The 24947-nt window shown below is 36.8% G+C and overlaps 1 protein-coding gene across 1 annotated transcript in view; it reads right to left on the bottom strand.

Annotated features, from left to right (window-relative positions):
- LOC126192064 (collagen alpha chain CG42342-like) overlaps positions 1 to 24947 on the bottom strand; it is a 660839-nt gene that overhangs the window by 438935 nt on the left and 196957 nt on the right. The window contains exons 10-13 of the mRNA XM_049932580.1: positions 20417 to 20514; positions 19057 to 19183; positions 11430 to 11518; positions 3980 to 4069 (exon numbers count right to left, since the gene is read on the bottom strand). Of these exons, the coding sequence (XP_049788537.1) occupies positions 3980 to 4069; positions 11430 to 11518; positions 19057 to 19183; positions 20417 to 20514 (404 nt within the window). The remainder of the gene's footprint in view (positions 1 to 3979; positions 4070 to 11429; positions 11519 to 19056; positions 19184 to 20416; positions 20515 to 24947) is intronic.

The raw sequence follows: 24947 nt of genomic DNA, 5'->3' as shown, positions 1-24947 counted from the left end.
GATCCCACCACCTCCTACTACACTGTCACCTATAAGCTTTGCTAGCCTCCCCTTCCCATACCTATTGAGGTGCAGGCCATGCCTAGTGAAATGCGATCTACTGATGGACTCAACTGGCACCACTGCAATGTGACCTCATGCCCTCTGCCAACAGTGCCTTCTCCAACCCCTTGTTAATGCACCTAAGAGCCAAATTAAGATGAGGCTAATCATGACGCTGGTGAGCAGCAATCTATACTTTACTGGAAATTCCAATATGGAGTACAGACAATATTATGGAAAGTATAGATTGCTCTGCACCAGTGCCATGATCGGTCTCATCTTAATGCAGCGGAGTGGCCATGTACGTAAAAACCAGTATTCCATTTGAGTTCATAGCTGTATCATGACACTGCACTGAACATATATTTGAATGTTGTGCAGGGGCAGTTGAATTTAATGGAAATAAACTTCTAATTTTTGTTGTTTATATGTCTCCTAACTCTGACTTCAGAGCATTTCTGCTCAAGCTAGAAAGGGTTCTTGATTCACTTTATAGGAAGTACCAGAAAGTAGTTATATGTGGTGACTTCAATATTAATTTAGTATATGATTGTGCAAGAAAAAGGATGTCCGTAGATCTCCTGAATTCATATGATCTGATACAGACTTCTTTTTTCCAACCAGGGTGCAGGTGAGCAGCAGCACAGCCATAGACAGTATTTTTTTCATGCTTCATTGCTAGATGGGGATTCTGTCAGTAAATGGGTGAATGGCCTTTCAGACCATGATGCACAAATTTTAACACTAAACGGCTTTTGTACTCAAACAAATCTCACATCTAATTACAAACCATGTAGGAAAGTTAATCCAATGGCAATACAGAGTTTTTTAAAACTCGTCAAGGAACAAGAGTGGCAGGATGTTTATAGTGCTGATAACATAGATTACAAATATAAAGCTTTCCTTAACGCACTTCTCATGATCTTTGAGAGTTGCTTTCCATTAGAACATTCTAAATGGGGTACTATCAGGAAAAAGCAGCCTGGGTAGCTGACTAAGGAGAGCATGTAGAACAAAGCGGGAATTGTATCAAAATGTTAGAAGTAGTCACAATCAAGCTACAGCTGTCCATTACAAAGGTGCTTAAAAATGTTATTAGGAAGGCAAAGAGTATATGGTGTTCAAATTCACAGGATAAAATTAAAACTATATGGTCAGTTGTGAAGGAGGTATCTGGCCAACAGCAAAAGGTCAACGGTATAAAGTCAGTTCGTAGTATAAATATTTTTGTTACTGATAAATCAGATATATGTACAGTATTTAACAATCATTTTCTGAGCATTGCTGGTGAATTAAATAAAAATTTAGTTGGTTTCTACACAGAATCGTATACCTCTCTTGCCAAATGCTTTTCTGAGATTGATGTCTGAAATACCCCTCTGTGATACAGACAAGGGGAAGATTGAGTCAATAATTAAGACACTGAAGACTAAGGACTCTTTATGGATATGATGGAGTACCTATCAGAATATTTAAGTACTGTGTTGCACATGTTAGCCCTATACTTAGCCATATTTGTAATTTTTCCTTAAGGAATGATCTGCTCCCTGAACGATTAAAGTACTCAGTAGTAAAGCCACTTTATAAAAAGGGTAAAGCGATAATGTGGACAATTTTAGACCTGTTTCTATGCCATCGGTGTTTGCTAAAGTTATTGAAAAGGCTATGTATGTAAGCATAATTGACCATTTTATATCACATAATTTGCTATCAAATGCACAGTTCGGCTTTAGAAATCATTTAACAACTGAAAATGCTATATTCTCTTTTCTCTCTGAGGTACTGGATGGGTTAAACATAAGATTTCAATGCTAGGCACATTTTTTTGATTTAATTAAGGCATTTGATTGTGTTGATCACAAAATATTGCTCCAGCAATTGGATCATTGCGGAATACGTGGAGTAGCTCACAATTGGTTCACCTCTTACTTCAACAACAGACAGCAAAAGGTCATTATTCACAGTGTTGACAATGGTTGTGATGTGGGGTCTGAGTGGGGTAAGGTCAAATGGGGGGTGCCCCAGGGATCAGTATTGGGGCCACTCCTGTTACTTATTTTTATAAATGATATGCCCTCTAGTATTATGGGTAACTCTAAAACATTTCTGTTTGCTGATGACACTAACTTGGTAGTAAAAGATGTTGAGTGCAACATTGGTTCGGTTTCAAATAGTGCAGTTTATGACATAAGTTCATGGCTTGTATAAAATAAAATAATGCTAAATCACAGCAAGACTCAGTTTTTACAGTTTCTAACACACAATTCAACAAAACCTGACATTTTAATTTCACAAAATTGTCATATGATTAGTGAAACTGAACAGTTCAAATTTCTACGTCTTCAGATAGATAGTAAACTGTCGTGGAAAGCCCACATTCAGGATCTTGTTCAAAGACTTAATGCTGGCATTTTTACTATTTGAACAGTGTCTGAAGTAAGTCATTGTTCGCCATGAAAATTAGTCTACTTTGCTTATTTCCATTTGCTTATGTCATCTGGTATTATATTTTGGGGTAACTCTTCAATTCTAAAAGTATATTTTTGGCTCAGAAACGGGCAGTTGGTGCAATAAGTTGCGTAAGTTCATGAACTTCTTGTCAACCCCTGTATTTTGACACTGTCCTTTCAATATATATATTATTGTTGTTTCTTGTTAACAATACCAGCTTATTCCCAAGAATAAGAAGTTTCCACTCAGTTAATACTCGGCATTTGAATCGGACTTCCTAAACTCTTGTGCAGAAAGGTGTGCAGTATACTGCTGCATCCATTTTCAATAAGCTACCACAAGAATTCAAAAATCTTAGCAGTGTAAGGATCTATGGATTGTGCACAGCCGTGCAGTGCATTAACACGTGCTCGCCAGCTGGCCTATCTGGAATGCTGACGATTCGCTTGGTCAGTAGACGCGAGTCCAGCCACACAACGACGGAGAGTACGCAACTGGCCGCCATCTGCAGCGGGCAGTATTAACTAGCACGGCCTCGGCCATGAATATGTCTCTTTTCTTAGCTGACCATGGAGCCTTTCGATACGACTGTAATTAGCTGGTGTTAGGATGTCAGACACAGTGATGATGGGTGCGCATAGCGTGCGTGTTTTATAATCTGACTTTGTTAATAAAACTGTTTAAACTTACTTCTCGTGTTCGCATATTGCCATACCTCAACAACCCACCACTTACAAATCCTGACAAAATATTTGTGTAATCATCATCTGGGGCAACAACAAAGACTAACCCTCTTATAGCAATAATCCATGTGCTTTGAAATCAAAACTGAAGAGTTTCCTCACGGTTCACCCCTTCTATTCTGTTGAAGAGTTCCTTGAAAAATTAAGCTGATTTTTATGTTATATTGTTGACTGCGCTTACTTAACCTTATGGCTTCACTTTTTCTGGGTTCATAAATATTTTATTTTTTTCTTGTGTTGTAATTTCGTGTACTGACACATTCCAAGATCTTGGAGATTTGCTCCTCAATTTGGTCCTACAAATCTTGATGTGTAAATAAATAAAATAAATAAATATAGAAGGTACACTGAGTTGCAGACAGGCACAACAAAAAGACTACTATACATTTGAGCTTTTGGGCATGAGGCCATCTTCTAAAGCAGAAAACACACACACATTCAACTGCAGTATGCAGTCTGGCCTCAGTGCTTGAGCTTGTGTGAATGTGTGTGTGTTTTCTATTTTAGAAGAAGGCTTTGTGGACAGTCTTTGTTCCATCTTGGATTTTCCGGTGTTTCCATAACACTGTTTGTAAAGTTATTAATAATTATTAGTTCTTTGGTAAAAATATGCAGTCCTTAATGAAACTGAATAAAATTTTTGTTTTGAATCTAAAATAAAAAATGCTACAGCTACTTAACAATACATAACAGAAACAGAAAAAAGCTGCACATATTTGTGGATGTTATCAACATATACTCACAGGAGGACCAGGAAGACCTGGAGGACCCATCAGGCCAGGTGGGCCAATGTCACCATACTCGCCTTTTTCACCTTTAGGTCCAAACTGCCCCTGTAATGTACAATTTGCTGATAAGGAAAATATTCATGTTCCTTCTAATTATTTAACAATAATACAGTGTATATTTTTGATGCTGTGTACATGCTCCTGTTTACATATCAAAAGTAGGAGTGTGCCAGCCAGCTCTATGTTGGTTCTCGTCTGCAACACTATAATGGGGTAACAACAAGGCTGCAGATGGGTCCTCAGTCAGGAAGTAAGAACTGTATGTTCCTTGGAATAGATAAAACATGATAACTATTTATTATATGTACTATTATTATGCTCAACTGAAGTGAATATAACATTATAATATATCATAGCTTAAAAATTTCCATACAAACATATAAATTTTAATCTAAAATAATATATCTTTCTCAGATAAATAATATTTCAATCATTTCTGTCCAATTCATTACTGACCTTAGTACTGTTACAGTTACAATAATTCCCATGTAAGCAGCAGTTACAGCTACAATTTATAAATAAATACTGTCTCTTCCTGAAATTCGTCATTATGGTACAATGAGGAGTTTTATTACCTCCTGCACTTTTAAATTGTACATTCACTTGTCAGGAGATTTGTTCAATTCAATATGCTCTGCTAATTTAAAATATTACATACATGTAATGTTTCAAATGTGATATTAGATAACTTTTGAGGTTTTCAAAGACTTCAATGATGAAATTCTGTTTAGGAGGAAATTTTCTTGTAATTCAGCAATGATTGGTACATTCAGAATAGATAAAGATTGTTCTCCACCTCCCAAATGGCTTCATAAAAATCTCTGCATCATAAGATTCACCTAATATCCCATTTTTACAGGTGTCAAATATTCCATGTCAGAAAGTCCCACCCCTAGAGCACTGGAATTTGTGAGTGCCACATCTGCACTGGGAAGTAGAGTTATCCAAATATGATGATAATCTTACTCAGACAATATTCTTCATAGCTGTGTATTTTCTAGTTAAAGGGGATCCTTATCTAATCAAAGGTACAGCCACATACATATGACATACACAATATATCAGTTATGTTGTAATGACTGTATGACGTTTGTTGTGGGTATAACAATACCGTAAGTACTTGAAAGACTGGATCAGTACAGGGCGCTACGTGTCAAACTTCACCAGTCCAGCAGAAAATACCAAATAGATAACACTATATTTTACCTGGCAGTAGTAATATAATTCATAGTTTTAATCTGCCAGGAAGTTTCATATCAGCACACACTCCGCTGCAGAGTGAAAATCTCATTCTGGAAACATCCCCAGGCTGTGTCTAAGCCATGTCTCCGCAGTATCCTTTCTTTCAGGAGTGCTAGTTCTGCAAGGTTCGCAGGAGAGCTTCTGTAAAATTTGGAAGGTAGGAGATGAAATACTGACAGAAGTAAAGTTGTGAGGACCGGGCGTGAGTCGTGCTTCGGTAGCTCAGATGGTAGAGCACTTGCCCGCAAAAGGCAAAGGTCCCGAGTTCAAGTCTCGGTTGGGCACACAGTTTTAATCTGCCAGGAAGTTTCAATATAATTCATTCTTGTGCCCTGGCAGAATTTTCATTGAGGTGGGCAGGTAGCATGAGACTGGTCCAATCTATACAAGTAAGTGATACAAATAGCAGCCTTGTCCGCATACATATATAATGTCATTCATCAATTCAATGCAGGCTGCAGGACACCAAAACAGTTGTTTGATTTTATTTTTAAAATTTTCACTATGGTCTTATAAACCTATAATATTGTATCATTTTCTACTGTTTTTGTTGTTGTGAGACATGAGGTTGTGTTCTGTGTAGTATTTGCAATAATTATGAGTTCTACATATTTAAGTGCTGTATAATATATGAAATCTATTTGGAGGATACTGTTAATTATTCTTTTAACAGTTATGTGGCAAGTAAAATTATGTATATTTTCAAAATTAGTTACACAATATGTGGATGGTTAAGCCACACTTCCTCAGTTACAACTGATGGGCTATTACCATAGAACAGTTGATATTTGCAAATGAACCCCAAGCACAAAAAGAAAGCACTGAAGCTCAAATTGTTATAGGTGTGGGAAGCTGGCTAAAGTCAGAAATAAGTTCTGCTGAAATTTTTACAAAGGGTCTAACTGTGTTCAGAAAGAATATATTAAATACAACTAGTAGTGGAGAGTCTACAGCTGTGAGAAGCAGTGTATCTTGTAGTGAAATTGAAGCAGACAGTTCCTGTGGATTAGTATGGTTAGAGCTTATACTTGACAACCAAAACAATTTAATAATTGGTTCAATATTGTGAACTGTCACAAATAAAGTTTACAGGCAGTAAGGTCTTCGCCAAAATTAGACGACAAACACACACATACAGACTCATGCAAATGCAGCTCACACACACATGACTACAGTGTCAGGCAACTGAGGCCACACTGCAAGCAGCAGCACCAGTGCATGATGGGAGTGGCAACTGGGTGAGAGTAAGGAGGAGGCTGGGGCAGGGAGGAGGAGGGATAGTAGGGTATGGGTGGTGGACAGTAACATGCTGTTGGGGAGTGCGCAGGAACGAGGTGGAAAGAGGGTAGGGAAACTATATGCAGTTGGTAGGTTAGATGGAGGGCAGCAGAGAGGCGGGGAGTGGGGCACAGTGGAAGAGGAGAGAAGTAAAAAGACTGGGAGCAATGGAGGGATGAGGGCTGGAATGGGAGCAGAGAAGGGGCTGGATGGGAGAGGACAGTGACTAATGAAGATTGAGGCCAGGATCATTACAGGAACAAACAATACATTGCAGGGAAAGTTCCCACCTCTGCAATTCAGAAAATCTGGTGTTGGTGGGAAGAATCCATATGGCACTGGCTGTGAAGCAGTCACTAAACTGAAGGATGTCATGTTCGGTAGCATGTTCAGTAACATGGTAGTCCACTTGTTTCTTGGTCACAGTTTCTCAGTGGCCATTCATGCAGACAGACAGCTTGTTGGTTGTCATGCCCACTGAGAATGCAGAACAGTGGTTGCAGCTTAGCTTGTAGATCACATGACTGGTTTCACAGGTCACCATGCCTTTGATGGGATAGGTGATGTTTGTGACCAGAATAGATTAAGTAGTGGTTGGAGGAAGTGTAGGACATGTCTTGCATCTATGTCTATTACAGGGGTATGAGGCTTGAGGTAAGGGGTTGGGAGCAGGGGTCGTGTAGAGATGGACGAGTATATTGTGTAGGTTTGACGGGTGGTAGAATACCACTGTTGGAGGGATGGGAAGGATAGTGGGCAGGACATATCTCATTTCAGGGCACAACGAGAGATAATCGAAATCATGGCAGAGAATGTAATTCAGTTGCTCTAGTCCAGGGCTATGAGGGGAATGCTCCTATGAGGCTGGACGGTGGGACTTTGGGAGGTGATGGGAGACTGGAAAGATAAGGCACGGGAGATTTGTTTTTGTACAAGGTTGGGAGGATAATTACAGCTTGTGAAGGCTTCAGTGAGACCCTTGGTATATTTTGAGAGGGACTGCTTGTCACTGTATATGTGACGACCATGGGTGGCTAGGCTGTATGGAAGGGACTTCCTGATATGGAATGTGTGGCAGCTGTCAAAGTGTACGTATTACTGGTGGTCAATAGGTTTGATATGGACAGAGGTACTGATGTAGCCATCTTTGATGTGGAGGTCAACATCTAGGAAGGTGGTTTGTTGGGTTGAGTAGGACCAGGTGACACAAATTGGGGAGAAGTTGTTGAGGTTCTGTAGAAATGTGAGTAGAGTGTCCTCACCCTCAATCCAAATTGCAAAGATGTCATCAATGAATCTGAAGCAGGTGAGGGGTTTAGGATTCTTGGTGTTTAGGAGGCGTTCCTCTAGATGACCCATGAATAGGTTGGCATAGGATGGTGCTATGTGTGTGCCCATAGCCGTACCCAGATTTGTTTGTAGGTAATGCCTTCAAAGGAGAAGTAATTGTGGGTGAGGATCTAGTTGGTCATGGTGAGTTTGTTGGTTTGGGATCCATTGGCTGTTGGGAAAGGTAGTGTTCAATAGTGGTAACGCCATGGGCATTAGGGATGCCTGTGTAAAGGGAGGTGGCATCAATAGTGATGAGCACGGCACTGTGTGGTAAAAGGACAAGGACTGTGGAGAGTCAGTGGAGGAAATGGTTGGTATCTTCTACATAGGAGGGTAGGATCTGGGTAATAAGTTGAAGGTGTTGGTCTATGAGAGTAGAGATTCTCTCAGTGGGGGCACAGTAACAGGCAAAATGGGGTATCCTGGGTGGTTGGGTTTATGGATTTTAGGAAGTGTGTACAAGGTAGGAGTCCTTGGAGTGGTAGATGTGAGCAGGGAGATGAACTTCGGGGAGAGGTTCTGAGCTGGGCCAAAGGATTTGAAGAGTGACTGGAGATCTTGCTGGATTTTTGGAATGGTGTCACTGTGGCAAGGTTTGAAGGTGGATGTATCTGACAGCTGGTGGAGTCCTTCTGCCAGATAATTCTTGTGGTTCAAAACAACAATGGTGGAGCCTTTATCTTGCAGGTAGGATTATAAAGTTGAGATCAGTTTTTAGAGGGTGGACTGTGGATATAAGATTAGTTTGCATGTTCAGGGATTTGGGGAAAGATAGTGAGATAAGGTTCGAGATTAAGGAATTATGAAAGGTTAACAGCAGGTAATTAGGGGCCAGTGGGGGTGGATCACAGTTGGATAGAGGAGTGAACTGAGTTAGGCAGGGTTCAACATTGGTCTTTGGTTGAGTCTGATTGGTATGGTTGGTGGCGGAAAGCACTACCTCTGTAGGAATCAGGAGAAGGAGAGTATCTTTAACAATTCCTGCATGAGTGAATTTGGGAGTGGGGCAAAAGGTGAGGCCTTTGGACAGGACTGACATTTCTGTGAGGCTAAGGTTTTCCTTCCAGAAGCATTGCATGATACCCAAAACTATCAACCACCCTACCCCTGTATGATCTGTCACAGACTGCAAGAAAACCGCTACCGTTCTTACTACCCGACTAGACTATCACACAGGTTTGTTTTCCCCTGATGCTTAGCTTGGTACTTTTCTCCCTCTGTCCTTGAAAATGTTACCCTTCTTTCATTTTCTGTCCACTATCTATCTCCTCACTGTGACTATGTTAGTGGGTAATCCTAACCAGAAGTATGGATAACATGACTGCTCCACAGCCCGTGAAGTCCTCAATTGATAACTAACAAATACAGAGGTAACAGCAGATCCTTTCGAGATGGTAACCACCCTTTAAAAAAATAAAAGAATTTAAGCTTGTCTGTCCTCCTCTGGAGCTTGCTGTGTGGTATGGGAGCCACATAAGATAGGACAGATGGAGGACATTGAAAAAGTTTAAAGGAGGGAAGCTCATTTTGTACTATCACAAAATAGGGGAGGGAACACCACTGATGTACATAAATTGGGGTGGCAGTCATTGAAACAAAGGTATTTTTCAAGGTGGCAGGTTCTTCTCGTGAAATTTTAATCACCATCTTTCTCCTCCAAGTGCATAAAAATTTTGTTAGCATCCACCTATATAGTGAGAATGAACATCATAATAAGATAAGAGAAATCAAAGATTACACGGAAAGATTTAAGTTTCTGTTTTTCATGCACACTGTTCAAGAGGGGAATTGTAGGGAAATAGATTGAAATTGGTTCAGTTAACCCTCTGCTAGGTACCTGATTGTGAATTGCAGAGTAATTGTGTAAATGTAAAACAAGTTTCTTAAATGTCCAAACAATTTTCCCAGTTTTGAAAATGGAAATTGGTTTTAGTTGTCAATACCTTCTATTTCAAAATATTTTTAATTTGTAACTGGTTTCTGATAATACTATTTCTGAACTTAATTTCACTTACTATTCTTTGCTTTGCAGAAGAGTAATAATGTAACTCATAGACTATTAAATACAATACTGACATGATTTTCTTTATTGAAACACTTTTAAATTTGAAGAGAATAGGTACATGACTGTTTAGTACCTTGGAATAGTTTTTCATATTTGGAAAAACTTACTTTTCTTATTATGTTGAAGAGACTATCATACTAACCATTACAGCAAAGGGTTGCAACCTGTTGAACATGGTCCACAATGAAACAAACCAAGCTGCCAGCTTTCCTCTGGACTATTCATAGTACCTTAAAACAGCCAGCTTATCTCATCGTGATTTGATAAAGTTTGCATCTACAGCACCATTCCAAAAAATGATCATGGGACTCTGGGTTTTGAAGTGAGTAGAACCCCTGAACCTGACACAAGTTATGACTTCCAAGACTTGGGCCATATGGTTAACAGTTCAAAGTTTCCTTAAATCATGGAAAGATATACTTCAGACCAAAGACAACAACTAATGTAGCTGGCTGTGTGTGGAGTTCTCATAATGTGCTCTTTTCAGTTCCAAGCAAATCTCCATCCAGACTGGATAAATGCTGAAATAGATTACTTTAAAATACTCCTACCAAATCTTTATACATGTTTCCAAGACAAGAGAATATTAAAATATATGTGATTAACTACAAAAGAGTTCACAAAAAACTGCAAAATATTGTGGCACTACTGAAAACTTGCAGACCTATAATTACATTCAGGACTGAAGTTGGCTAAAACCATGAATAATAATTCTAATATTATTAGATTCCATCCTGGATTTTCCATTGTTTGAATAACAATTCTGAGATAGGATAAGAACCTTATTACTAACTGAAATGATACTAATTTGAACATTAGAGGTGGTGTATTTATTACAGTTAAATTTAATGTATTAGGACATATTGATACTCACTACATAGAGGAGGCACTGAGATGCAGACAGGCACATTTAAAAGAAAAGTCTATGTATTATCGAGCTATTACACAAGCTCCTCCAGTGGATGTAGAGGCTATAATGGTAGAGACTAGTCTAGAATCTGATCCCCTAACTATAATGAAGAACCTAATACACAGGTCATGGGAATGGTGATATTTGTAATTACTCTTAACTTCCCAACATTCTAAATTTCAATGCTGTATCATATTGCAAATATAATTAGATTTAAAGAACATGCTGTCTGATGGTGTAATATTATTATTTTATACAAAATTATGAATTGTGGTGGGTTCTTGAAGTCTGGTAACTGAATAATGACAATGGATAGCAGCTGCATCAGTAAAGGTGACTAATGAAAATGGATAGTTGAGTTTTATTAAAGGAATACTGATAAATTTGAACTGCAGAAGAGTATTCTTTGAGAAAGAACAGAAAAAAATAAAAGAAGCAAAGTCAGGATTGTGTCAGTTTAAATTACCTTATCCTGAGTCTAAAAACTCTAGCTAAGAATTTTGATTTAACAATATGCATCCAATAATTTAACCATAAAATATAAAATGAAAATTTTATTTTAAACACAAGAATCTTACAGGTAAACCAGGAGGACCCTGAGGCCCAACTTCTCCATCTCGGCCATCTTCACCTGGAGGTCCCCTTGGTCCAGGGTCACCACGGCTGCCTGAAAAGTAGGGATTTAAACATATTTCTCATTCATGTGCACAATGAATTCTGTGCACTCAGGTCTAATATCTTAAGTCTAATCTTCAGAGATTAAAGAAGGTTGCCAATAAAGAGCTGATTTATTAAAAAGCTATGGAAGTGAATGTTTCAACATTATATATATCACTTAAATGACACACTTTTTTTATTTTGTGTACCTTTTCTCTGCATCTTAAATTTGTCAATAAGACCATAAAATAAAATACTAGGTAGAAGAAATAATGTTACACAAAAATTTTGCTCACTGGCTGCCTATCAAACATTGTTTAAAAATATTCCTACACAATTGTCCAAAAAACTTTGACACAAAACAATTTATGATTTCAGTTACAAAATTTGATGTTAACTGAATCAACAGCTCTATCAACCAAATACTAGTAAAATCATTCATTCTATTTTGCATTTTAAATAAACTTGTCTTAAGACTCATTCATCTTATTGACTTATATTGTATTAACAGTAGCAACTTTTAAACTTATTTCGCTTTCTTGCACTATATAATAATATTAAACTGCTCTAGGAAAAGCTGTGACTGCTGCCAAATTTGATCAGGCACTTCACATGTGTTAAGTCAATTCTGTTCCACCTATAATCTACAGAGATATAAATGCCTTCAGTAAGTCCAACACAATGTGTTGAAACTTTTGACATTAAAGCTGGACACTATCACATAGTACTCTTTAATTCTATCACAAACTGGGTAACGAAACAATTAATATATTTGAAGTAATTACTGTTCTAAACATTCATAGTGTGTATCACTATTGATAATAAGTTCTGTGTCAAAAAGACAGATGTCTAAATTTTACATAAACAAACTTTAAGTAACTAGACACACTGAATAGTTCATAGTGTACTGACTGAAGACTGAGAAAATTGAGGCAGAATAACTACAGAACAGAGACAAACTAATTGGAAACACACTACAAAATCATTACAATCATAACAATTTTAAATGTAATATAACCGGTAAAGTCTTCGTATTTTTCAGAGAAGATCATGAATCATATCTACTACTAGCTTAGCCCCCACTGCTTTGCTTGTTTAGACTGCTTGGTCTGCAAAGACTTTTTTTGTTTTCTTTAATTGAATTTTTATGTTGTTTACGAATTGCAACACCTTCCAAACTTTTGACGTTAACTAGTGCCATACAAGCGTGGACTTTTCCAAACTTACTTTGCACAAAAAGTGATTCTGGTAGCTGGGATTGGAGGTCTTCATTAATCCTGCCTTCCATAAAAACTTCCATCCCCAACACGTATTTTTTTAGAAGTCCAATGCCAGTTTTCATAGCTTTGTCTTTAAATGTGTTTCAATATGATGAAATATTTTCATAAAAATTTTCATCGCCTATTTAATGCCCTTATGGTTTAATAAGCAAAATCACTGAAATAACAATTTCAATATACGTTGCTTTAAAAATGCTTTAGTAGCACTATAACAAAGATCTATTTTCAAAATAAAGTTTCACCCACTATTTTATGGCCTTAGTGACTGTATCTCCAAAAATACTGAACCACATAGTTTTTATTTCTGACCAAGAAACCACATACCAGTCTTCATAGTTCTAGCTTCAAAATTGTCTTAATAGCAAGATATTTTCGAAAAACCCTTCAGCCCCTTATAGGTGGAGTATCAAAGGATCCATTTTTAAACACTGCCTCCAGTATAAGATCAACACCCTCGCCAAATTTCAAGTTTCTATCCTTAACAGTTTGGGCTGGGTGATGATGAGTCAGTGAATCAGTCGGGCCCTATTTCACCCCCTTACAGGATGAATTTCCAAAAACACTGAAACACATTTTTTTTTATTTGAACTGGGAAGTCAAATTCGAATTTTCATAGATTTAGCTTTAAAAATGCTTCCGTAATTAAAAATTTTCATAAAATGTTTCATCCCCTATTTCCCCTTATGGGTTAAATTTCCAGAATCACCGAAATGCACATTTTTTAAATTTGTAATTGAGAATTCAAATACTAATTTTCATAGATTTAGCTTTAAAAATGCTTTCATAATCAAATATTTTCATAAAACATCTCAGCCCCCATTTCAACCCTTGCAGACTGAATTTCCAAAAACAATTTTCTTATTTGTAACCGAGAAGTCAAATATCAATTTTCATAGACATGGCTTTAACAATGCTGTAGTAGTTCTTTCATGATGATTTGTTTTTGAAAAGACTTTCATCTATTATTTCACCCCCTATGGGTTAAATTTCCAGAAATGCTGAAACAGGTACTTCTTTACTTCTGACTAAGAAACCAGATACCAATTTTCACAGCTGTAGTTTCAAAATTGCCTTAATAGTGACATATTGTCAAAAAACCTTTCATCCCCTATTTCACTTCCTTAGGTGTGGAATTTTGAAAAATCCCTCCTTAAACGTCATTTACAACATAACATCGACACCCTCTCCAGATCTGAGGTGTCTATCATTAGCAGTTAGGGCTACACGATGATGAGTCAGTCAATCAGTCAGGGCATTTCCTTTTATACATCTACTACAATGATTTCTTAATAGCTTTTCTGCATGCAAAACTGAGAAAGAGAAGGCAATGATCCATTACTGAGAATGAAATCGAGACATCATAACTGAAGACATAACTTCTCATAACATATCATTCCTAGCCTCACCATGTGGTCATTCTCCAGGCTCTTGGGAGAGCCCATTCTGGCATCTGCTGGAGAAGAGTTTGGTCTAACGTGAAGATGACAGGTTTGCTGTTCTGTAATCCATCTTAGTGGTTTATGGTTGAAGATGACCATGCTGTATTAAGTGCACAGAAGACAGGTGTTCACCAAAACCCACTGAAAATAAATGTGCAAGAAATCTTGGCAGGAAGCAGCACTATGCAAAGGAGTGCTGAGGATGAAATATGGAAAGGCCAATGAAAATGTCAGCAGTCCTCCCCTGAGGCTGATTGGATGTAAGGCCTGAATAATAACACAACTGCAAAGAGCTTCTGGGTACTCATAAAATAGAGACGCTGGCTAGCAGATGTAGGAGGCAAGTCATGTGTTTTTGGGGCTAGAAGTAATGTATTAAAGTGTTTAACATTGCAGAAGTTGGGAGTTAGTGATCAACAGTGAAGTTAAAACATAGAAAGTGGCCACAGGAGTGCATCATATACAGTAGGTTGAGTGCTGAGTGTTGCATTGTTGAGTTTATGCACAGTGCCACAGTTACCTCTCAACCTACTGATGTGATGCACTCCTGTGGCCAGACTCACATTCGGAGACCAATGGTTCAAAACCCATTACCCCAATTCATGTTGCATGCTGGTATATTCTGTTTCTGTGCACTATCTACGATTATTTTTATGTGAAGAGTTGTACAAAAAAAAGCCTTACATTTTCTGTTTCTTTCTGCAAGGAAAGTGTACTGAAAGTTTCTACATACCTGTACTCTATAAGAGCTTAATTGGTCTACTTGACTTTCCTCTGTACACATACTTTGAATTTGCAAACAAACAAAAAAACTTGTTTAGGATTGATATGTTTATCTTTTATTTTTAGGCGATTCTTAAGTGCTTGTCTCCTTCCTACGTCTACTGGATTACTCCACAATGCACACTTGCGTGGCTTGCACAGGACTCATGAAATCACCTTTACTGCATTTCTCAACTGTTACAGGTGTGACCTGTGCAAGTCTCCAGACTTCTTTCATCACTCAGTTGTACACCATTGCTAAGAATTATATCACTACAATCTGAAAGGAACCTAACTGCTGTACAGTCAACCAGGTTTTTTTCTCTTTTAAGCACCATTTCACAGTATGTCTTTTCACATTACAGTCCTACAATTTTTGCATCATCACACAAATTTCTTTCCCCCTGTTTTAGATCCAAAGATGATCTGTGCACCAAATCAAAACCATTAATCAAAACAATAAAAAAACATAGGGATATATCGATATGTTTTCTTCTGTTAAGTAAGGATGACCAAGGAAATGATGAAAGAACTGGGAAGTAAGGTGCAAGTCTTTTAATATAGCTTCCATATATTTATAATTTCATGCAAGTAGCATCTGTTTTACTTGGCAAAGAAATCTTTGCAGTGAAAGAAGTCTTGATCAAATGGAAACCAAATATGAATTGCTATTGTTGCTCTCTCTCTCTCTATCTCTCTCTCTCTCTCTCTTTCTTTCTCACCCAAAATTCACTCCCTCACACTGTGTGTGTGTGTGTGTGTGTGTGTGTGTGTCCTATCATGCTTGTGGGCAAATAGTGCCAAAGTCTACACAGGGCAGCAGAATCAAAATTGGATGATTATTATTTTAATTTTTTCATTGTATCCTTGTGTATCACAATTTATTTGAAAGCGTTTTAAATTATTTGGTATGGGTGAAAAAGGAAATTATTCAGTTAAGGGAGATGAAAATTTAATTCTGATGGGTGGCTAGAATTAAGAAAAGGAAGAGCATGAAAAATAATAGGAGAAGACAGTGTGGGAGAAAGGAATGAAAGAAAGAGCCACATGGTCTAATTCTGCACAGAGCCTAATTTAATCACCACTAACACTTTGTTTAATAATCATGCAAGAAGGTTGTACACATGGAAGAGACCTGGAAACACTAGAAGGTATCAGATTTATTACACAATGACACAGCACAGATTTGAAACCAGATTTGCAGGGGTAGATGTGGTGCTGGACTCAACTTATTAATTATTAAAACATAATAGTTTGCAAAAAAGGCAGGAAATTAAGGCGTGGGACCTGGATTAACTTAGTGGACTGGAAGTTGTTCCAAGTTTCAGAAGGAGCATTAGGCAACACTGGACTGAAACAGGAGGATGGAATACAACAGAAAACAAATGGGCAACTTTGAGTGATGAAACATGGATGACAGCAGATGATCACTTAAGTTAAATGGCAAAGACTAGTAGAAATCCTGGATAACTCAGGAGATACTGAATTTAACTGATGAAATGAGAAAATATAAAAACACAACAAGTGAAGCAGGTAAACAGGTAAACTGGAATATGGATGCCTAAAAAATGAGATTAAATCAAACAATGGACAATCAAGGATGGAATAATGAGGATATTACACACACACACACACACATACACACATATTCATGCAAATGCAACACACACACACATGAACACTGTCGCTGGCTGTTGAGGTCACACTGGCACAAATGAGACTAACAGAAAGTGCAAAATGGCTAAGCAGGAATGGCTAGAGGACAAATGCAAGGCTGTATAAGCATGCAAAACTAGAGGAAAGATGCTCATTACAGGAAAATTAAAGACACATTTGAAGAAAAGAGAAAGAACAGGCAAATGTTGGGAGCTAAGATGGTGAGTTAGCACGAAACAAAGAAAGGAATATTAGAGGGTCTGTATGAGGGGAACAAGCTTGAGGACAGGATTACAGAAAGGGAAGAGGAAGTAGGTGAATGTATGATGGGAGAAGGACCTGATACAGCAGTGAAAGATGTGAGTAGATACAAGGCCTCTGGAGCAGATGACATTCCCTCATAATTACTGACATCCTTCAGAGGACCAACCAGGACAAAATTATTCCCTCTAGTTACCAAGACATATAAGACAGGCAGACCACATTCAAACTTCAGGAAGAATACAATAACTCCAACTCCAAAGAAATCAGGTCCTGGCATGTGTGAATACTACAAATAATTAGTTAATAAGTCACAGTTGTAAAACACTCACATGCAGAAGAATGGAAGAACTGGTAGACACCAGACTCAGGGAAGATCAGTTTGGGTTCCAGATGAATGCATGACGATGTCAGGCAATACTGACCCTATGACTTATTTTAGAACATAGACTACCAAAAGCCAAACTTATGCTTTTGCCAAACTTATGCTTGTATCATTTGTAGGTTTATATAAAGCTTTTGATAATGTGGACTGCACTATAGTCTCCAAAATTGTTAAGGTTACTTAAAACTTGTGCATAAATCAATCAGGCTGCTGTTTTATTTTGGCCACAATAAGTTGATGATTTGTGCAATGGCTGTCAGGGATAGTAGGAGACCTATCCTGTCTTCACATTAAGGGTACTGTGGGGAAGGGAGTGGTGAGGAAAAGGAGTGGTAAGGGGAGGGCAGTGTGCTTATATGAAAGCAGATGTGACATGTGCAGAAATCTTGGCAGCACGCAGGGGGAAATGAATGTTGTCCAATTAGTGCCAGTTTTTTCCTCTACTGACAGTACCAATAAAACTCATTTATCATGGCCAAACTGTAAAAAGAGTGAAGGGAATGAAAGGGAAGCCACAGTTGACAATTATGTGAGACATGGTTGGAGCCTATCCCCAATGTTATACAATCTGTACATTTAAGAAGCTGTGAAGGAAATCACAGAAAGAAATTAGGAAAGGGTATTGAAGTTTACAGAGAAGAAATAAAAACTTTGCAGTTCACCCATGACATTGTAATTCTGCCAATGATGGCTAAGGGTTTGGAAGAGCTCTTGAACAGACTGGATAATGCTTTGGAAAGAGACTATAAGATGTACATCAATAAGAGTGAAGCAAAGGTAATGGAGTGAAGTCATATTAAATCACACGATGCTGAGGAAATTAGATTATGGAAGGAGACACTAAAATTAGTAGATGAGTTCTGGTATTTGGGCATCAAAATAACTGATAATGTCCAAAGTAGGGAAGCTACAAAACACAGACTTGAAAAAGCTAGGAAAAAATTCTGAACAAGAAGAGTTTTGTTAACATTTAATATCAATTTAAGTGTTAGGAAGTCTTTTCTGAAGACATCTGGGCAGACTAAATAATAAATATAGAGCTACTAACCAAAATGGGAAAAAATCAATTTATGGCACAACTTGACTAATAGAAAGAAGCGGTTGATGGGACATACCCTGAGGCATCAAGGGTGTGTGTGTGTGTGTGTGTGTGTGTGTGTGTGTGTGTGTGTGTGTGTGTGGAGGGGGAGGGGGGTGGGTGGAAACAACTGTAGGGGAAGACTAATACAAATGTATGTATGCTGCATTAGTTATTATTAGAGATGAAAAGGCTTGTACAGAATAGACTAGCATGGAGAGCGACATCAAACCAGTCTTTGGACACAATACTGTAGCAACAACAAAAACATGAGTAACATTACAGGAGTAAATTGTCTTGAGACATTGGTATACTAATAACATGTGTGTGTATCACATTTCTTCATCCTAAATGTGTATATTTATGTTCAAAACGTTTTTTTAAATTTTATTTAGGGCAAAGTTCACTCCAAGCAAATGGAAAGTTATCTGACATCTATACAATTCATCATCAAAATGATTAATAAATATGTCCAGAAAACTACAAATGCCTAATAATATGGACTTTTGACAATTTTTTACCAATAACCTTCAGAATGTAAATTGTTATTCCAATGGAATACACAAACTGTGATTGTGTAATGATTTTATTGATTGTTACATTAGCATAAGTCACAAATAGCAATTGCCAGGGCATTCAGATCAAATAGATTTTTGTAAAACACATCTGTTGTGAGAACAAGCATACCTGCAAGTCCCATGGCACCCCTATCTCCTTTCTCACCCTTAGGACCAGAGTCTCCTGGTTCACCTTTTGCACCTGGTTCACCAGGTAAGCCTCGTTCAGCTGCCTCACCAGACATTCCCTTGCGACCCTAGCACATATTTTTGTCTATAAGAATACACAAAGCTTACAAATATTTCTAACATCAGCATATTTCTACAAAGTTGTATCGAATACTTTCCCTGGAAAGATAACTTAATAGATTACAAAACAATAAAATGCAATAGCATATTTTTATATATACTCACATATTTTATAGAAAACATTTGTGTAATTTACATTTACTCAACATGTTCTTTTATTTGGAGGTCCCATTTTTTTATGAGAAATTTAAATTGTAAATATGAGATGTGGAGAATAGCACGTCTTGACATTTCATGTTGTCCTATAATGCTAAAAATTTCTTGCTAGCCTATAAGATACCATTTATAGAATAACTGCTCTGAGAAGAAGATATGTAAGTCACTTAGCAGTAATATTACCATTTACAGATAAGCTTAACAAATGGTTGTTTCAGTTTGGAAAACTAGTAACTTAGTAACAATAGATATAATGACAGCCTTTTATGAACATACAGTGCAGGAAGCCATTTCATAATAATGAAGCTGAAAATAGCATTAAAGTAATTATTGTGTTAGCATCTGCAAATATTAATGGAAGTTCAGCCGAACAATTACGCAGATTTTTTTGAAAGAATTTCTTAATTTACAACCAGCTTATTGAAAACTTATGAAGTAAAATGGAACTAGGCCTCAGTTTAGAGTAGACACAAGCCAAATAATTGTACTTACATCAACTGCATTGCCACTTGCGATGTGAGGAGTTGTTTGTGTTTTGCGTGGTTAATCAACTCGACTACAAACTAATACAAAAGGTTAGTGTGGGAAGAGCCTTGGGTGAAACAAAAGACACACATTAATAGAAACTACAAACAAATAACAATTTCAGCATAGCCAGGAAAATAAAACTAAAAAACTATCTACAAAGGTAATGAAATGTGTGGTGATCAAAAGTTTACTAACACAATAAAAATCACAAAAATGAAATACGAAAGAGCTCTGATTAAATTCTGGTTAATCTTTGCTGCCACCACCATATCAAAAGTACTTTTATGAGATGAGGACAAAAAATATACAAAAAATTCCCAAAAAGTTTAAATAATAGTGAACATTAAATCAGCTCAAAGAAACTAAAGACATTTAATTAAAACTGAGCCATGAGCACATGAGTGGATCTGGCATAGGATAAGCATGTGCAAGGTACCCCAAGCATGCTTCTGCACAAATGGCATGCATGCTCTGTCATCTCAGTTGTGCAGGCTTACCCTCTTTCCTCGTTTGCCACGAGCCCCTTTCTCCCCTGGTAGGCCTGGTGGACCAGCAGGGCCCATCTCACCTTTTGCTCCCCTCGTTCCTTCTGGTCCTATACATCATAAATTGTGAAATCACACATGGGCCATCCAACAATAAATACCCCAGTCCACAGGTAAAAATAAAACAAACACAATTGTAAAACTGAAAACATTTCTTTAATCTTACATTACATTGTCCTATTTATTTTCTCCCAAGCAGTTGTGTTGTAACTGACAATAATATGACAAAAAAATTATGTTGGTGCTGTTAAAGGGGAAAAGAAAATATTGGTTTGAGTGTTAATGTGCCTGTTGCCCACACAATGCCTATACTGTATTGTTACGTCACTTCTGTTACTCCTCCTGTTATTTGTATTCCACCTCAGAATTTTCAGCATAATAGTGGTATTTACATTTTGTGTCATAGCAAACAGTTGATGTACCCTTAACTTTTAATAGGTAAACACACCACTGTGGAACAAAAGTTTTCCTGCAGCTGGCATTTACACAAAGAAAGAAATAGTGAATCATAGTGGTACAGAACTCATAATCAACCCATTAAATGTTCACAAACATATGAATCTATGACAACTAGCATACATTTTATGTGTGTTAAATTGGAGCATGAATTATAAAATATCTGTAGCTAGAAGAAAGTCAAGAGACCAAAATAATATTGAGTACTACAGAAAAGAGAAAGGAGGATATCACTTGTCTACGAGAGGGAATTGCCACAGAATAAGAAGGAAACCTATGCCTGACGTACATTGTACACTAAATGTGAATAGCTATATTTGTGCATGTCAGGAAGAAAACATCATTGAAATGATGAAAATACAAGTCAGAAATAATGATATACAGAGAAAGAGACAGATACATCGTTATTAATTTTATGATATTTGGTTAATGAAACAGGCAACAACCTTAACTGTGATCAGGAAGAAGAATTTGTAGATAACAAAAACTGCTGTCATCAAGTTTTTTAATTGTAGATGATATTCAGCTTCTGCAGAGTTTATTAACATGGAAAATAATGAACACCACACTTCATTACTTTTTTTATAATGCATGAGGCCACTGAATATTGAAGCACATATTAAGAAAATGCAGAACAGTGAATCAAAAATGTATGTACAGCCAAAAACCGTACCACACAGTATGTGACTCAGTACCCCATCAATACTCATTAATGAACAAATGATCATATAGTCTATCAAATAAAAGTTGTCACTAGATTGAGCATTTCTCGGTAGGGGTGACACAAGGTGATGTCTTGGATGGAAAGTTACCAACAGATACAGATAAAACTTTAGGCATGTCCCATCTAAGTGCATTGGGATCCTTGCTGTCCATGTTGTTATGATCTAGCAGACTATATTAATATTAACCTCAGATGTTTACAATTATGCAGATACCTATAGGGAGAGGAAAATTTTGTGTAAATGCTAGTGCAAAAAAAAAAAAATACTGCAAAATCAACAGTTTCTTGCTATATAACATGGAATCGGCACTTTTACAAAATGTCCAGAAATTTGGCATTTTCCTCTTTCTGTTGAAATGCAACAGACTGAAATTCTCCAACTAAATAATACAACACATCTGTTTAATAAAGAATGCAATACACCATAATCTTGTTACACAGTTGTATTGAACATTTATGATCATGTGTCAGTTTACAACTAATATTACTCATTTTCTAACAACATTTGAAGCAACATATTTATGATCAAAATAATGTAATCTCAATTCCTCAGAGTGTAAACATTTTGCGCATTGCAAGCCTTCAGTATAACTCAAAATATTGTTCTTTGCATAAAATTATAAAACTTTAGCACATCTATTGTAGGGCATTAAAATACTTAAATTGCTTTAACCAAATTTATAATATTTCTAATTAATTGTTAAAACCTCTCATTTAATGAAATTTTGCACAGGTCAGCTTTGCATTTAACAAAACAATTTACTCAAAATGTGTAACTATTTTCTGCTTAATATATTGTCAGATTTAAAGCAATTTGGACCAACTCATTTTTATTGTACAGCACAAAAACTGTAACTGCAACAATACAAATGCACTGTAATTAACATATAGAAGGGCCTGTGCTAGACCAAAGAAGAGGAAGCAGGGAGTAAGAGTAAGGTGGAAGTTGCTACAGAGAGTTGTTGTAAAAGTTGTGAGAAGTGAGTGTTCATATTAGTTGTAAAAAGTTTTAACAAATGAAGAAAACATGAAATTTGAAAGTCAAAAATTATTTCAAAAGTATAGAACCTATTTCCACATCATAAATACGCAAGACCAAAGTGAAAATCCAGGTTCACTGAAGAAAAATGAGGAATAATCACTATAAATGTTCATCTTCAGCATTGACTCTTTGAGTTAAGTACTATACATAAATAATGTCACATTTCTTGCTCTAATGCTTTGAAGACATCACAATTATTCCATTTTATTAAATGAGAAGACAGCAATGTATAATTAAAATTCGAGTCAGTTTTTATCTATACTGAGGGCAGGGATGTTACACCATGTAAATATGTTGTTAATCAGATGGCAGCAGTTTGTACACACTCTTAAAATGGCTGTTCATTTCCTGTTTAAAGACTACGGCTCAAGATTTGATGTCAAACAAAAATACATTATTTCCAATGTAGTCCACCCTAATAAAAGTTCCAGCTTTTTTATTCCAAATTAAAAGAGTTTGAAGACTTTTTCATTATTGTAGGAAAAGTGAGTTTTGGTGATGAAAGCAGCAAAATTTTGACAAACATGAAAGGGCAAATGGATTGTGCAGACGTTTAGGAAATACTGACACACAATAAATTGCACCTTTAAACTAGGCTAACAACTCTTATGGCCATAAATCCATGCAGAAAAGTGTTCACAGCCATAGGTTCTTGTTTCAACTATAGGACAATAATGATGAACTTCATTAATACTGACATGTCAAAGAGTCTGTTATGTGTACCTGGAATTTCAGGTCTCAGCCATGCACGTATTCTGAAGAGATACAAATCCCTTCATAATTTAGTGAAAAAGCGACTTTCCATGTCAGCTGGAAATATGGATACTGTCAAATGCCTTGTGTTGTACTGAAGGCAGTAAGTCTTCCATCTTCAAGTACATACTCTGGGCAATTGTTTTTATGATACAGTTAAGTGTTGATGGATCGGCGGTATAATGCCCTAGAACAGAATTTTGAAGTTATGAGAAAGTTTGCTTTTCAAAGGATGCAGCAGTGCATGGCTGCAGAGTCATTTTTAAACTGATAGCATTCAATGTGTTTAACATAAATGATTTCTTTTTTCTTAATACAAATCACCAAAAAATAGCACCAAAATTGGAAAAAAACAACACCAAACACAGTAACAAGTGACAGCAAAACTGACTGAAATATAAACTGAAATTGGCAACAAGTGACATTGAAATTGGTAAAAATAGTACCACCATTGATCATAACTAAATGATTTTTTCTCATCCCTAATTTATCGATAATGAAGTAGTATCTGAAAATAGTTGCACAAATGCCCAGTTAGGCGTTGATTTGATTGTCAAGTGGTGCAAAGATTGACAACCTGTTTTAAATGTACAAAATGTAAAATTGTGCACTTCAAAAATCCTCAACACATGACTCCAGTATTAATGAATCATAACTGGTACCAGTCAACACAAGGAAGTAATTAAGTGCTATGGTTTGTGGGCAAATTAAATGTAGGTAAAGTAGGTAGCAGACTTTGATCCATTGATATGACACAGGGAAAATGTAGTTAGCCTAGAGAAGCAACTGCTTACAAGAAACTCATGTGACCTATCCTGTAATATTGCTGAAGGTGAGACCTGTACCAAATACAATAGAAGTAACAGGATACTGAATGTATACAATAATGGGCTGTATATATGGACTCAGGCCTATCTGACTGATGAGAGCCAGTCAAGTAAATACTCATGAACATTATCTGACAGACACTTGAAGGTAGATATCAAATATTCCATGAAAGCCTACCTCCAATGCTTCAAGCACCAGTATTAACAAAGGAATCTACAGCTTCCCAAGTATTGTTCTCATAGACACCATAAAGATGAAATCAGACTAGTTGCAGCAAGCACAGAGCCATTTAAACAGTCATTCTTCCTGAGCTCCATACATAAATGTAAAAGGAAGAACTCTTAATACTTCATTTATGATGGAATAAATGTAAGTTAACACAAGTGAACATTTAAATGTGAACTTTTTAGGTTAGGCTTTACCGTGACTGTTATTGACATTAAATGAAACAACAGGTTTACTGTTACCAGTCACTGTTTATTTATTTCCACAAAGCATTTCAAAGGTTTAAATCTCCATCATCAGGTAGATTTACATTTGTTAGTATGACGCGCGTGTGTGTGTGTGTGTGTGTGTGTGTGTGTGTGTGTGTGTGTGTGTGATTTTTTGGAGGACCTGGTGGCACTGTCTAGTGGAAAACAAAACATTATTTCAGAACATGTTTTTGTGTTTCTTTTGAC

The sequence above is a fragment of the Schistocerca nitens genome, chromosome 1 (genome assembly GCF_023898315.1).
Source record: "Schistocerca nitens isolate TAMUIC-IGC-003100 chromosome 1, iqSchNite1.1, whole genome shotgun sequence".
NCBI lineage: Eukaryota > Metazoa > Arthropoda > Insecta > Orthoptera > Acrididae > Schistocerca > Schistocerca nitens.
The sequence above is the reverse complement of the archived record's forward strand: the minus strand, read 5'-3'. Positions and strand labels throughout refer to the sequence as shown.